At 42.2% G+C, this 15,103-nt stretch overlaps 1 protein-coding gene across 5 annotated transcripts in view; it reads left to right on the top strand.

Moving 5' to 3' along the window:
- Positions 1–15,103, top strand: part of LOC106915034 (nuclear factor 1 B-type) — a 101,405-nt gene that overhangs the window by 62,936 nt on the left and 23,366 nt on the right. For 3 of the 5 annotated variants that reach the window (XM_014982344.2, XM_014982342.2, XM_014982345.2), the window contains exons 4-8: positions 866–934; positions 5,638–5,758; positions 6,797–6,915; positions 10,720–10,854; positions 11,861–12,045. In XM_014982344.2, coding sequence (XP_014837830.1) covers positions 866–934; positions 5,638–5,758; positions 6,797–6,915; positions 10,720–10,854; positions 11,861–12,045 — 629 coding nt within the window. The remainder of the gene's footprint in view (positions 1–865; positions 935–5,637; positions 5,759–6,796; positions 6,916–10,719; positions 10,855–11,860; positions 12,046–15,103) is intronic. The other 2 variants (XM_088015443.1, XM_014982343.2) reach the window with 1 other exon arrangement.

The raw sequence follows: 15,103 nt of genomic DNA on the forward strand, positions 1-15,103 counted from the left end.
ACGGTGTCAACATCTGACAAAACGATTTTTCATTTCTCCCGGTTTAAACAGCAGATGGAAACGCTTCTAATTCGCTCAAAACTCACATGACAATTGGATGAATTATAGCTAATGCACGTCATTGGGACCAACACAAAGCAGAGCGTAAATGTCAAGTGGAGGAAAAATGTTTTCAAAGGTTTTTACAAATTAAATTATAAAAATAAAAAAAGAAATGTGGGCTGCGTTTGTGTTCCGCTCTTGTGAAAGTCTTTTGTGGTACGTCTGTAACAACTTTGATTGTCTAGAGACTAAAGATGTTGCTCTTCATCTTGGAAGTAAAGCTCAGATTAGACGAAGGGCATCTACGAACATCTTGCCACAAAACTGCCACTTTTAACGTAGGGTTTGAGCTTTGACTAGGCCGTTCCGAAGCATGAACGCAGCTCAAACTTGAAGCGGTGCGTTCAGGGTGATCTTCAGTGCTAAACTTGTTTCGTGTTTGTTACGTAACAGAACCTCAGATGGCATTTTTCAACAGCCATGTTCTCCAACAGCCTCTGAAAGCCTGACACAACACCTGCAATTATGCCGGGATTACATTAAACGCAGGTGAACTCCGCTTACTAATTATGCAGCTTCTGAAGGCATTGTGGCGCAAATGCATGTGGCACTCTTCAGACGTCTAGTTCAGGCGCCACTGTGTGTTGCTTTGTCGTAAAACCTCCACAAAATTACTCTCGATTTTTAGGTCGTGACAAAACATGCAAAAGTTGAAAGAGGCGTGAATAAATTTCAGTAAAAGCTCCACATGCACGTGTGTTTTATTTGTATTTCTAAGCGGTTTAACTAACGACTGGTGTTCTTGTCGCCTTTGTTTCCGCAGTGTATTTGGAAGACAGCTTCATCAAGTCAGGAGTTTTCAGTGTCACGGAGCTGGTGCGAGTGTCTAGAAGTAAGTACACGCTTCCGTATTTGTTTTTGCTTGTTTGCTGTCGCTTCAGCAGCCGGCCTGCCTACCTGCAGCCCGTCTGAGCTGCTCCTTTGTTGTTGTTTTTTTGTGGAATCTCGCTGACATAGTTGGACCGTCTTAACGTCTGCAGACGGCGTAACAGGTGCATCGGAGTTGATGTAAGAATCAGGAAGCTGTCAGCTTGCATAAACTCTCGCGGCCATTAATCAAGTGTAATCAGGAAGATAAACACACCTGCGTGTTTGTGCAGAAACTTGTGGGTTTGGCGGGTTTTTTTGTTTTTTTTCTTCCTGGGTTAGAGCTGACCCAGAAAAGCCCTCGCCTTCGACCCCCACACACGAAAAAAAAACCTCAGTTTTCCTTTGTAATCTCTGAGCTGAAATCCCAGCACACAGCTGTGCTGCGGAGAATCCAGTTTACCCAGTCTCCTTTGCTTTAGGATAACTCTTGAGTGCGCAGCTGTCTTCAGAGCTTCATCTGCACGGACATGTCTCCCCTCCTCCTCCTCCTCCTTCTCCTCCTCTTCCTCTGCAGAGCCGTTGACGGTTGCTCTCCAAAGGCTGCCCTGACAGCCAGGGGCACGTCAAGGCACAGTTTACCTGTGCAGACTCTGAGCTGAGGCAGCAACTGTAGCAAACTTGCCTGCGGAGCACAAAGACTCCAGTCACCCCTCCTCTTCTTCTTCCTCTTCCTCCTCCTCCTCCTCCTCCTCTCTAACCTGTGTTTAAGAGAAACATGCCGATGCTGTGTGGCCTGTGTGTTGCAGCATGCAGCAGTCGGCTACGGCGGTTCGTTCCCGCTCCGTGGTCGGGACAATCGGAGGCTGCAGCGGGGGTCAGAGTTTATGGCGGGGTCAGGAAATCGCTTCCACTAATAAAGATGAAGTCACAGATGCTCCATTTGTTGTCCTGTTTTTGTAGAGTAAATGGAACTGAAGCAGTTTTGCGGTTTTAAGTTAAAGCTGCTTGTGTAACTCTTATTAAAAAAAAAAAAATGTTTGTTGAAACTGTCATTAAGTCATGACGGTTAAGAAAATGAATAATCTGCGAAAAATTCTACTTAGAAACCAGAAACAGAGGCAGAAGGAGGGTCTTAGCGCTGTCAATCACTCCTCGTGTGGTGCTGCTCAGCCCCTCTTGCTCTCTGCTAGCTGCAGCTTTGAAATGAACGCTCAGGCTAGTTAGCGTAGCCACTGATGACGGCAGATATACGGTTTTCCTGTAACTGTAAGTAGTTTCTCCAGCATTAGCACATTTAGCAATGAGTACATGAGATTGATTGACAGCGCTGAGTCCCTCCTCCTGGCTCTGACCGGTTGTTTTCGGTTGGGAGCGTTGCATTTCTTCAGACGGCAGTAAAAGCTCTGGGAGGAGGTGGAGAAGATCCATCTTTTGAGGACAGTTTATTCATAATCCCTGATTTGCTCCTTCCACAAACATGACCTGACCCAGAGGTGAACTCATTCTTGCTGCTGTTCAAAATGGGATTAAAGAGAAGATTCGGTTAGCGGCGTGTTTCCACTGTGAACTGTTCTGTTGTTTTCTAGCCGTGTTGTTCTTTGTGGTGTGTGCTGTCCAAAGCGGTCTGGTTTTATTTTAATCATCCTCGCTCGCTAAAAACTTTCACATTGCTGCTGCCAGCTTGAGGTTGCTGCATATAGTAATCCTGAAACTATTCACACCCCTGGAAGATTTGTGTTTGAAATTATTGTCATTCAAGCAAAAAGATTGCTCCCGATTAGAAATAAAACTTTGTTAAATGTATTCTGCGCGTTTTAACCTTGCATTTTACGTGCTGATGTTTTATTTAGCCGCTTGGACAGAGTCTCAGGAAACCAGACGCCCACAGTGGACTCAAATGATGTTGCTCAAAAATGCTGAAGGTCACAGAGTTATGTAAGAACCAACAGGAAAGAGAGGAGAGGAGATCGCAGTACTGACCGCTAACATCGTGCCGTCGTAGACTCAAGCACCGACATGTCAGCGTGACGGTCAAAAACTGTTTAAAAAATTAAAAAATCTGCCAGAGTTATGAATAATCCAATCATCAGTTCGACCTTTCTCTTATAACTATGGTCAATTCTAAAAATTTACCATTTCTGCAGGGTTTCCTTCAGGGTATTATAAGCCTGGCAGGTCACCAGGCTTTCCTTGTGCCCCCACCAGGCTTAGCATTGCTTATGTAAGTTTTTTTTTTTTAATGTTTGCATTTGTTAAGACGTTATAGTTGGTGTTCAGATATTAATCTTTTAATAACTCATAATTATCAAGTGATATTTTCATATTTCCTGTCAACTTTAATTATTTTTTAGCTCAAAACACATCGGGCCGCTGACAGCACCCAACCACCAGGCTTAGCAAGTCTTCTGGGGGAAAACCCTGTTCTGGCAAACAAACCTCAGACTTTTGCCAGTTTGACAGCAGTTCTCAGTTTTAGTCACCAAAAATAATAATTTGATTCATTGAAATCTAGAAAGTCAATCTGCTGCATGTCCAAATATATTCTTTACATTTGCATGCAGAAGAGTTGGGCTAACGTTACAGAAGAGGAGACGTCTGACCTTTTTCTTCCATCTTGAAACATAAATACTTCTAAAGCTTGAGCCACATTGTCTCGTTTTGTGCTCCAAACGGCACTAACTACCCGTTTCAGTGCTCAGACACAGAATATCCCTTGGAAGGCCGTGTTTTTGTGTAGCGTTTAATTTGCCCTCTGACCAGATGGCCTCTGAGCCGCCACATTTGCTCTCATGTGACAGAGGACGGCTTCGGCAAAGCCGAGCTGGAATTTTAAAAAGGTCGCCGGACACACAGGAATTGTCACTCACTCAGCCGGTCGCTCCCTGGGAAGATATCTAAGCAGCCGCTCGTCCGTCATCGCGCTCCTCTCCCGGCTCTCTGAGCTGTCGAGACATTCTTTGAAGTCCATCAAAGGGAGCTCCGGAGTTCAAGGCTGAATCGCAACCCGGCGTTTCGACTCATTAATGCAACACGAGCCTCAAGTTCAAGTGTAAAAAATGCATTTCTTTTTTTTTTTTAAAACAAAGCGTGGACGTGCCCAGGCGAAGGAAGCCGGTTGATCTAGAGCACAGAAAATAATCATGTGTGGGTTTTTTCTTTTTCTTTTTACTGAATTAAAGCCAAAATTATTGAATAATTGATCGACGGGGGGGGCGGCAGACTGGCACTGCAAAAACTGCGCCACGCCAAGAGGGACGGCCAGGGGGTGGAGGGCGCGGGGCTGTCCTAACCAGCGGGTCGAGAAACAAAACAACAAAAACAATGATCTGGTATTCAGCGTCCTCGGGCCGGATGCATTCCTCCACAGACAGCCCGGCGTGGGTAGGGGCCGCTGCCAACGCTGCAGCGGGCTGCCAGGGCGGAGGCTGGCGGATCGGATCGTGCCAGTGGTGAACCTCAGACCACAACAGACGGCGCCACACACTCCATCTTCTCATCCACTCCAAGCCGATCGAGCAGTGGAGCGGCAGGCGGCCTCACGGGCCACACACTGGTGCGAGGATGGGTGGCGAACCCCTTTTGTTCTGTAAACACAGGCACGGCCTCCCTTGAAACAATATCCTTCACCTCAACCGCAGCGGGGAAAATATCACCTTTTCCTCTGTAAATCATTATCAGAGGAAACGGCGGAGAGTTTTACTGCCGGGTCTTTCTCTGCGCAGTTTTCCTAATTCGCTCAGCATAAAAAGATTTAACCATATACAGTTTTACGATAATCCGTCTAAGTTCTTTATGCCTTAAATCCAAGGAACCAGACCTGCTGGCAAGTTTTCAAATCGGTCTCGATAACCCGACTCTGCAGAAACACAAAATCTTACCAAAGAGTTTTGGTCAAATATCTTAGCACACTTGAAATAAGATTTTACTGACTTACAAATACGTTTTCAGCAAGACATAGGAGCTTATTTGAAGCAAGGAAATCCTTAATATTGGTGAAAAGGTTCTGGTTCCACTCAAATATCATTTCACTTATTATAAGACATTGTTCCCATGATATAAAGTAAATAATCCACAAGTTAAACTAGTACTTTTTAATCAATATTAAGGATTTACTGGCTTCTTTTTCACTCAGATCTTGTACTTGTTATGTTTAGTATTTTTCATAGATTCAGTTAAATAAATGGGAATAAATCTTATTTTTGTGACAAGATGTCAGTAGCAAGTCTATAAACATTAAATCTGTTGTATTTGCCAAAGTTTATTTGTAAAAGGTCAATAGCCTTTCATTTATGAGGCTTTTTATGACAGGTCACGATTAAGTGGCTTAAACTATTGAATAAAAAACATGCTTGTGGATAATAGACAGAAAATGAATGAAACAGAATTTAGAGAATTCTAAATTCTCTAAATTTAGAATTAGAATCTAGAAAACCTGGAGAACTCTTCAGGATCAAGAAAACCTTCAGAAACTTAAGATCATTCTGGAAAATTTTTTAAAAATGACTGAAACCACAAGAAGCTGAAAGTTTCCTGAGCAAGTTCCCCACATGCAGTGACTTTAGAAACACTCAGTAAACACCAAACACCTTGGACTAAAAACACAGACACTCCACCAATCACGGTCTGTGTAATAAATCATCTGCTTCTAGATGCAGGGATGGAGATGCATCTCTCAACCGGAGAGCAGAGTAACCTTGAGCTGTTTTCTTTGTGTGTCCTCCTCAGTGCCGATCACCCACGGCGCAGCGGTACCCTTCTCCATGGCGGACATGCCCAGCCAGCCCTACTATCATGACCTGAACTCCAGCGTGGCACTACAACGCTCCCTGTCCTCCCCGCCCGGCAGGTCAGTGGGACGCCAGCGAAGCGCAATTATCAGACAGAGTTTCTTTTACAAATATCCTCTCTTGTTGCTCCAAATACTTGACTTTGTTTGCTGTATTCTAACTTTAACTTAGCTCCACTTATTTTAGGCTTTTTTGTCTTATGTTGTCCTAGTTTAGCATCTTTGCTAAGTTTAGTTTAGTAAACTTTAGCTTGTAGGAATTTAGCTTATATTAACTCGGCCACATTTTTAAAGGTATATTCAATAAATTTGAATATTACTGAAAAGTTTGTGTTTTAGTTCCTCAATTCTCTTAGTGAAACACTTTATAGATTAATTACATACCTACTGTTTTTAAGTCTTCATTTCCAGTTTGTGATGATTTTCTGCTTACAAGTAAGATTAGAAAATTACATCAGACTAATAAAAACAAAATGTAGGCTTAATAAAATGTATATTACCTGTTTAGCTTTAGTCTGTTAAATAAGCTTTTTGTTTATTGTGCATTATTTTGGCTTAGCATACAGTGGTTTAGCTATGCTTATTTGAGCTACATTTTCTAATCTTAGCTAAATTTAATTTATTTTCCCATAAATCTGTATATCTGAGCATAGTTACAAGTTACAAGTTAATTTGTTGTAAATTAACTTAGCTTGGCACACATTTTTACTTTTTCATTTTAGGTTAGCATAGTTTAGCTGAACCAATTTTAGCTTCATTTAGCTAACATAACTTAAATCTGAGATTATCTAATTACTGAGATTATATTATTTCAGTTTATATTATTTTAAATTAGCACATCTTACTTTAAGCTAACATAGGACAGTACTTGTCCTATGTTAGCTTAACACAACTTGTCCTATGTTAGCTTAAACATGTTAGCTTAAACACAACTTGTCCTATGTTAGCTTAACTTGTTTCACAATACACAAATACATTGATGTAGTTGTTGATTTTACAAAGGTAGAAAATAAATATTAGCACCTGTTTCAATCGATATGATTTGTGGTGCATAAAACGAACGATTGCATCAAGTAATAAACCTGACTTTGTGTCCAGCAAAAGGCCCAAAACCAACATGGAGGAGAACATGGACACCAGCCCGACGGGACCCGACTTCTACTCGTCACCCAGCTCACCAGCCAGCAGCCGGGCAAACTGGCACGACAGAGATGGAGGTGATTTGCACTTTTTACTTACTTCCAGCTGCTTTATCTGGTAGTCAAATGTCAGACTGCAACTCCACCATTCCCCAGTGGCTGTTGATGGCGTGCATTATGATCGTTTTGTAGCTCAACTTACCCTTAGCCGTCCAGCCGTCGGCCATCTTAGCAACACTTTCTGCCTCCTTCACCGTCTGAACAACTTGCAGCGCTTGCATGTTGTCTGAGTATTGTCTGTCAATCTTTTGTCGCTCCTTCTGGAAACCCAAAATGCTGCCAAACACATGATTTAAGAATAATTGGGTCGTCTTATGTTACAATGTGTGTTTCAAGGTCTTATCACACCCAAACGATTCACAAGATTGTTGATATTGCTAAAAGAATCTGTAAACATTTTCCATTTTCATTGCATGCAAAAAGATTAACAGTGTTTTCCTTGGTAAATAAAGTCAGACAACCTTGTTGCAAGCTGCTCTGCATTAGTCTTTCCACTGATTGTAATAAATAATCTTCAAGAACGTACTTAGTGGATGTTTCTACATTTTAAAAGTAATGGCAATCACAGCAAAAGGTGAAGCAAATACTTTGTCAGAGAAAACTCGTGCAAATGTTTAAGATCGTCTTTGAACATAATCTGGATTAAGCAGAACCTGATCCGTCATGGACTGTTGAATAAAGGCAGGATGGATTCCTGGATTCCATTTCATTTTTGCTAAAAATGTTCTCCTCACCATCTGAACGTTGCAGTTAAGAAAACAAAAACCCGGATCTGTTATTGTCCAGTTCTGTTGATCCTGGGTGAACTGTGCCCTCGGTTAGCCCATCTATTTAAATGTTTGAAACAGTTATTTGTCCTTCTGCTCTGAAGTGCAGAGGACTGTTGCTGAGTCGCAGTTCGGCATTTGCGGATTTTCTCTGGAAAGTGACTCCAAATTACTCGCAGAAAATTTGCTTATCATCAGATTTTTCCATACAATAACCCTAAATACTGAAAAGAAAGTTCAACTTGGGAAGCCGAAATAGTTGAAAAGCAATCCAGGATCGACGTTTGCTTTCCTCGCTGTTGATTGGCTGAACCGCCAAAAGCTAATATGTGTTGATGCAATTGATGCATTTTAATGTGTAATTGGTGAATTAACTATTAAAATAGGCAGTTGAGCATTTCTAGAAGGGATCTCTAGTATATGAAGATTTGTAACTTCAGTAAGTCGTCTTCGAAATGCGTTGAGTTGCCGCCATGTGATTGTTTGAAGTGGTCTGTGAATGAACTGGACTCCTCTGGTATTAGTTTAATGAGAGCAGAGAAAATATACAGACGTGTACTTATTTTATGTTCAGAGGAAAAACTAAATCCTATTTCTAAAGCGTCAGTAATGAAAATCTGTTAGTCATTCCCACCCTTTACTCTCTCCTGTCTACGTTGTTTTAGTCGTATTTTACCCATAAGAGCAGGTATTCTGGTCTAACTTCGACACGCATAAAATTATTGGAAATAAAGCCCATATTTTATTTTTTCCTTTTCTGCCTCTCCCTGCACAGTGGTTTTTAGCTCCGGTTTGAACCCAGACCACCTCCTTTTTTCAATTTAATATAATCAGTGGGGAGGCTGCGAGAGGAAAACACCAGATGACACACAGGAGACGCAGCAGTGGTGGGATTCAGCCGCAGCCGCAATGTGGGTACACGAAATTCTAGCGTGTCCCTCTGCACAAGGCCCGAGAGCATTGCACTGCGTAAACTTAGACACTTGGGGTGAGGAGGAAGGGAATGAAGTGGGTAGGAAACTCTCCAAAGACAGCCATTACTCTGTCAAGAGAGAATAAATGAGAAGTGGGCCGATATTAAACCCATATGAGTCCTCCAAAGTGCCAAGGATTTCATTTCTTTCACGTGGTCGTCGTTCTCTGGTAGTGCTCTGGTCTGGGAAAGCACTGAAACGCTGGAGTTTATTACACACCAGCACACATTTACTCAGCCAGCACAAAACAAATCAGTCCTTTTAAACATGACTAATAAAGTTTAAAGGCAACAACGCTTCTTTAACCATTCAAAGGATTAATTAATTGCTGTAATTTACTGCAACCGCCTTTTTCTCATCCTTGAAAGTCTCCTCTAAGGTATTTCTCTTCTTTGACTGCAGCATGAAGCATATATCCTTTCCCAAATCAGGCTGGGAAATCCCCTTAAATTCCCACCACCTCTCCTGCTCGGAGATAACAAAGTTTTCCTGTTGCTTGTCCGGACCTTTCCCCGCATCTAGTCAATTCAGGGAAGGAAGTTTAACGGATTTAAATACAAAGTAACATAAAACATCTTTTTCTTAAAGAAAAGAGGCAGATGAGGTGAAAGTTATACGAGTGTTCATCGTGGAAGAGGCAGGAGAAGACATAGGCCACCGCCTCTCGCATCTATTTGTTATCACGTTCCCTTCAGACTCCACGTCTCGGCATGGAAAATTGAAAACCGCACAGCCGTGACAGCGGAGCGTCGCTCGTAAAACCGGGGAGCCGCAATAATGAGAAGCTTGCGTCTTCTTTTTTTTTTTTTTGTGCACACTCATTCTGTCGTTAGCAACAAACGAACTTCCTCAACAATTTCGGAGCTTTCCGGATTATTCTTGGGGAATTACAGCAGTTTGTAAGGCAGAGAGTGTTGCTCTCTGCCTTAAGATTACATGAGGGGCTTAAAAGTTTAAAATCCTATTTGGGTCACTTTAATCATCTGCTCCGACGTGATAAAAGACTTGTTTTTTAAGTTATTGAGGAGTTCCGGTGATTTATTTATTATGAATCCAGAAATTGTATGGGATTTCCCCTCAGGGAGGAGATTATTTTCCAAATGCGTTTTTCATTGTCTTCTGCGTTTCCTTTTTATTACATGAGGCCCTCAGGATCAAATTCAACCCCGTTTTAAACATTTTCTTCATTAAACAAGGCATCAGGATAAACCTTTCAGGAATTACTTGATTAATTTGCAGCAATAATCTGGAATCTTGTGCATCGTTTTCTGGTAGTCGTGTCCCTTTGTCTTTGTTCGTACATTTGGAAGCAAAATGCCACGACTAGATTTGCATTGATCAGGGGTTTTTCTGGCCGATGCCAATTATTGGGTCTCAAATGGCAAATTTCATTCTAAAGCACTTAAAGAAACAATAAAAACTGACCTCAGTACTTCATGATTTAGCCAAGAAAGCAAGATCTGACCAGCCACTTTTAATCTCAACTTGTGTTGATTTTTTGTCCTACTAATTAGATTATCCTGTAGGCTTTATAAGTCAGTAGGTCTGAATTAAAAGAAAATAGTGAGATTTCTTTGTTATGCTGCATTTACTGAGAATGGGGGGGTAGAAAAAAAAGCAGATTGTTCAGCATCTGTCCTGCCAATCACCAATCAGGACGGATCAGGAAAAAAAATGGTCGACTGATTCCTGCTTTCCTTAAAAGACACGACTCGTAATGCTAAAAATGGCATTTATTTCATCAAAGTGAGGTTTTAGGGTTTAAAAAATGTGAAAATATACAACAGATGTGTGTAGATTGAAATTTGAAATGATACGCTGAAAAGAAATGTTCCTGATTCTCCTCTTCTTCTTTTTTTACAGAGACTCGAGCAAATAAAAATATCCCGCTGTTTCTTAACAGAAAATGAACCCCCCTGTTTTCCATCACAGCATTTCCTCCCAAACTTTCATTTTTATTATACTCAAAAAAAAAAAAAAACGTACAAGCTGTACAGCCTCTTCATCTCCTTTTGCTTTAAACTATGAAGAAGAGTTGAACGCGGTTTCAGTGACGGTTTCGTTTTGGTTTCCTCTGACAGCAGAGATGTCCTCTCCCACAATGAAGAAACCAGAAAAGCCGCTGTTCAGCCCCACCTCCCCGCAGGACTCCTCCCCGCGACTCAGCACTTTCTCTCAGTCTCACCACCCGGGCCTGTCAGGTGTGGGACACAGTGGTGAGTCAAAGCTCAGTTTTTCCTCATGAGGTAAACATAAATAAATAAATCGGCGCAAACCTAAGCTTGCGGTCGCGATAGAAAGTACTCTCTCCTGCTTCTTCTTGGATTTTAACCAGGTTATAACGTCACTTATAGCTCAAGTGTATAAACTGTTTTTTTTTTTTTTAAATAACCAGCCTGGGATTAAAAAAAAAAAAAACTGCGAGTGGGAGGAAAAGCACATCTGGATTTAAGAGCGCTGCTAATCGAAGCGCTTCGTTGTTGATCTTCTGTAAGTTTGACCAAAACGCCATAAAATGAGGAGTTTTGGCTTTTTGCAGGTCCAGAGCAGAAACTGCAGTCAAAGACGGCTGCAGTTACCTCAGAGCAGCAAATTCACATATCTAGTCAGTGAAGGGTTGGACGGATACTGCCAAACAATTTGAAATCCGCCTCTTTAAAAAGAGAGGGGGGAAAAAACTTTTCAGAAGTGGAGAACATTTAGGACGGCCGTCGGTCTTTTCCAGAACAGACGTTCGTCCCCAAAAGCCACATTTTACACTATTACCCTCAGTTAGCAGGTTACATGTCAAAGTTCGCTGGGAATAAAACCCAACAGATGCAACGTGTTTGGAAACGTTGGCAGGAGGAAGCCTTCTAGATGATGGCAGGACAAATGACTAACAACCCGTCTGGAAATCTCAAATTATAGCAAAGCAGAGATGTGGCAACTCAACTGCGACTGTGCACCAACGTCTGCAACAGAATGGCTCCGAACGACAAGGATGACGGTCCAGTCAAAGTCCAGACGAAAATACTAAAGGGAGCAAGACATCAACGAACTGAAAGACCGTCGTCAATTATAGATCTGACTTCAACTTATTGGTCCTGAATGTGGCTCCAGAAGCTGTTAACCCACTGAATGAACACTGGACTTTAAAGAGAGCCTCATTTATTCTGAGCCCTCTCTCTCTCTCTCTCTCTCTCTCTCCATCTTTCCTGTCTGTGTGTTTTTCCCCCACAGTTATATCATCGAGGAGCCCCCCTTCACACTCGCCCCTGCAGTTCTCAGCCTCGGCCATCCTGCCTCCGGCACCGTCGTCCTACTTCTCCCACCCCACCATCCGCTACCCGCCTCACCTCAACCCCGCCGATCCCCTCAAGAGCTACGTGCCGTCGTACGACCCGTCCAGCCCACAGAGCAGCCAGGTCGGTCTCGTTCTGTGTGTCTGCAGGTTTAAAGTATTAGTTTGGGCTTACTCACAGAGCCTCCAGCCTTTGTTCTTTATCTTGTTGGGCTCTGACCTCGAGAGATTGAAGATAAGATAAATTACGGCACGCAGTATTTCACTAATGCCTTCAAGGTGCGCTGGGAAGTCGGGAATATGTTCTTGTTTTGCTTACATTTGCTAAATTAAAAAAACATTCCTGTTAGTTGTCACAAAAGTATTCACACCCCGTGAACGTTTTCAGGTTTTGTCCCTTTACAATGCATGTGTCAGAGTCGAATCAAAGCAGTTTTTATCTGTTTTACTGCCAAACATCAATCAGTCCCTCCAGTTTCTTGCAAATTATAATGGAAATTCACGCAAAATCAGTACATCTTTGCACTTTTTAATGCATAATTGTGAATTTATTGCAGATTTGTGGCAAAAGTGGTGAAAAGTATTGGATTTGTTACTTCTACTAAACATCTGCCTGAGCCTTACTTGATTTATAATCCATAACAAATAAAAACGTCACATTTGCCGTCATACATAAGTGCAAATATTTCTGAATTAATACCACAAACACTTTGATTTTTACTGCAAAAAATCCCAAAAACAATGGTGAAATCCTGGAGGGACTGAAAATATGTTCAATATTACTTAATTTAAAGAACATATGTATATTTTAACAGTTAGTTTACAGGTTTCAGCAACACGTTGTGGCAGAACCGGCCCTTTAAGAGTGTTCAAGGTCTTGATTTGGCCCAAAATGAAGCCGAGTTTGACGGCCCTGCTCTACAACCTCAAGCTTTATTTTATTAGGATTTTATGTGGTAGAAAAATACAAACATTATCATTTAACAACTGCAAAGTGAATGGAAACAGAAATCTGAAATGTGTGGCATGCACATGTGTTTTCGCTCCTTTGAGGTAGCATGATGCTTTTGGAAGATGGATGCAGTAAATTGTAACTGTTACTGTTTTATCTGATAAAGATGTACAATAACACAATACTCTCTCAGGTTTGGAGAGTTTGGTTGAAATTAACTCAAAGGTTATTAAAAACAATTCTCAATAGAGTTATTACTTATACACTTTCAATTGAATTGAATTAAACACAGAATGTTTAATATTCAGTGGGATTGTTGAGATTAAAGTATATTCATGCGGTAAAATGGACCAGTCAAAGTCCAAAACTGATGAGCACCATCCAATCTGCCTGAACTTCACGAGCAAAAACTGATTTTCTAGATGTGAAAATAGTGGAGAGCCTTAAAGCCGCAGCGACAACAAAAGGCGGTTCTTCAAAGTATCGACCCGAGGCTGAACACCAGCACGTTTTCAGAAAAAAAAAAACAAAAACAAAAGTGTAGAATGATGTATGATTTTCCTTCCACTTCACAACGATGCTCTTTGTGTTTGTCACGTAAAAGTCCAAATAAAACACGACAAAGTTCTTGAAACGCGACAGAATGTGAATGAGATCAAGGGTTTTAAATGCTGCTGAAAGTCTCTGTCACTGACTGTAATTGGTTAAAGACACACTCATAAATCCACTGCAAAGACTATTAATCTGCTGTAATTTACACCGAGTTATGATAATAACTGAGACGATTATAAACCCTTGAATGTTTCTGTCCGTATATTTTCAACATGACATAACGCTCGGGCCAAAAGGTTATAATACACTCGGAGCCTTATGTTTGCAGTTAATTTAAAGGGAAACAACAACCGCATGACTCCATAAAAAAAATTTAAAAAATCAGCCAAACTCTTGAGACTGCAGTCACATGTATGGCACGCAAATCCCCATCAGGACTCGGCTGTAAATCAGACGGCTTTCTGCGCTTTTGTGCGTTTCGGCGAACACAGTGCGGGCCAGTGTGCGCTGCGAAAGAGCGAGCGAGCGAGTCCGGCGTCTCTATAGATGAGAAAAGCCGTGTGATATTTATGTGAGTTTTATTTCCCCGCTGTTCTCACTGTAAACAAAAGCCTCGTAGACGGCTCCATCTCCAGAACGGCGGCGGTGGGGGTGTTGCTCCAGAGAGAGAGAGAGAGAAAAAAAAAAGAACCCACGGGGAATGATAAAGGTTGTAAATATTTGCCGTTGCCGGGGCCGTGCTCTTGTGCAGAATTAACTGGCCCTCTGCTGGGGTTCTGGAGAAAGACCAGTGGGGGGACGGAGGTGGAGGTGGAGGGGGTTCTGCAAATAACACAGCGCTTATAATCCCGTGGACGAGTGCCAGAATGTTTTATGCTTGCTTTAACGCAGATTATATTACACTCTAATTAAACATTCTATTCACAACGAAGGGAACCCTGTGGATTCGATTCTTCTCCGAAAAGGCCTGGTTGAGTTTTGAACTCGGGGCGGCCCCGGAGTGAACGGCCCAGACAGTCTCCAGCCGTCTCAAAGAGCAGCTCCCACTTGCTTCCTTTATACTGCGCTCCCCCCCACCCCTCTTATATATATAGTCCCTCCATAGCGGCGCATTCACACCATTGTAGCGGGTCGCGCCGCAGTCCTCTCTGGCTTTTCACGCCCCTCGTCCTCCTAAAGTCCATTTAATCATTGTGAGGAATGATGTAGGAAATCCATTGTCGCTTACACACAACCTCCCTTCCCCCCCCGCCCCTCCACCCCTTCAGCTCTTTCTGGGTATTAGTAATAACTGTGACAAGACAGCAAACGAAAGGGCTAAAATCTTTAAGCGAGAGTGTTTCAGCTGCTTTTAGTTGGGCATTTTAATTCTGTCAGGTCGCTTAAAAAAACAAAAAAAAAAAATGGGGGGCCCTAATCGGGGCGAGCTGTTTTGTTGAAATGCAGCGGCGCGCTCGTCTTATTTTATTGAGATCGGGCCAAGAGCGCGTTTACAAGCTGAGCCCGGGCTTGTAACCATAAGTCACTGTGCAGAGGATGTCCTCTTGTAATGTTATGGGTTTTGTTAGGAGACAAAACGAGTGTAGTCCCGCCACATTTATGGTTATGATGCAGCTTCTTGATTCTGAGGTCGGCGCCCGTTCCGCCGCGCATCATCAGCTAAACGAAGGCGGGACAA

The sequence above is a fragment of the Poecilia mexicana genome, unplaced genomic scaffold, assembly GCF_051168715.1.
Source record: "Poecilia mexicana isolate PSO_F unplaced genomic scaffold, ASM5116871v1 scaffold_18, whole genome shotgun sequence".
In the NCBI taxonomy this organism is placed as follows: Eukaryota; Metazoa; Chordata; class Actinopteri; order Cyprinodontiformes; family Poeciliidae; genus Poecilia; species Poecilia mexicana.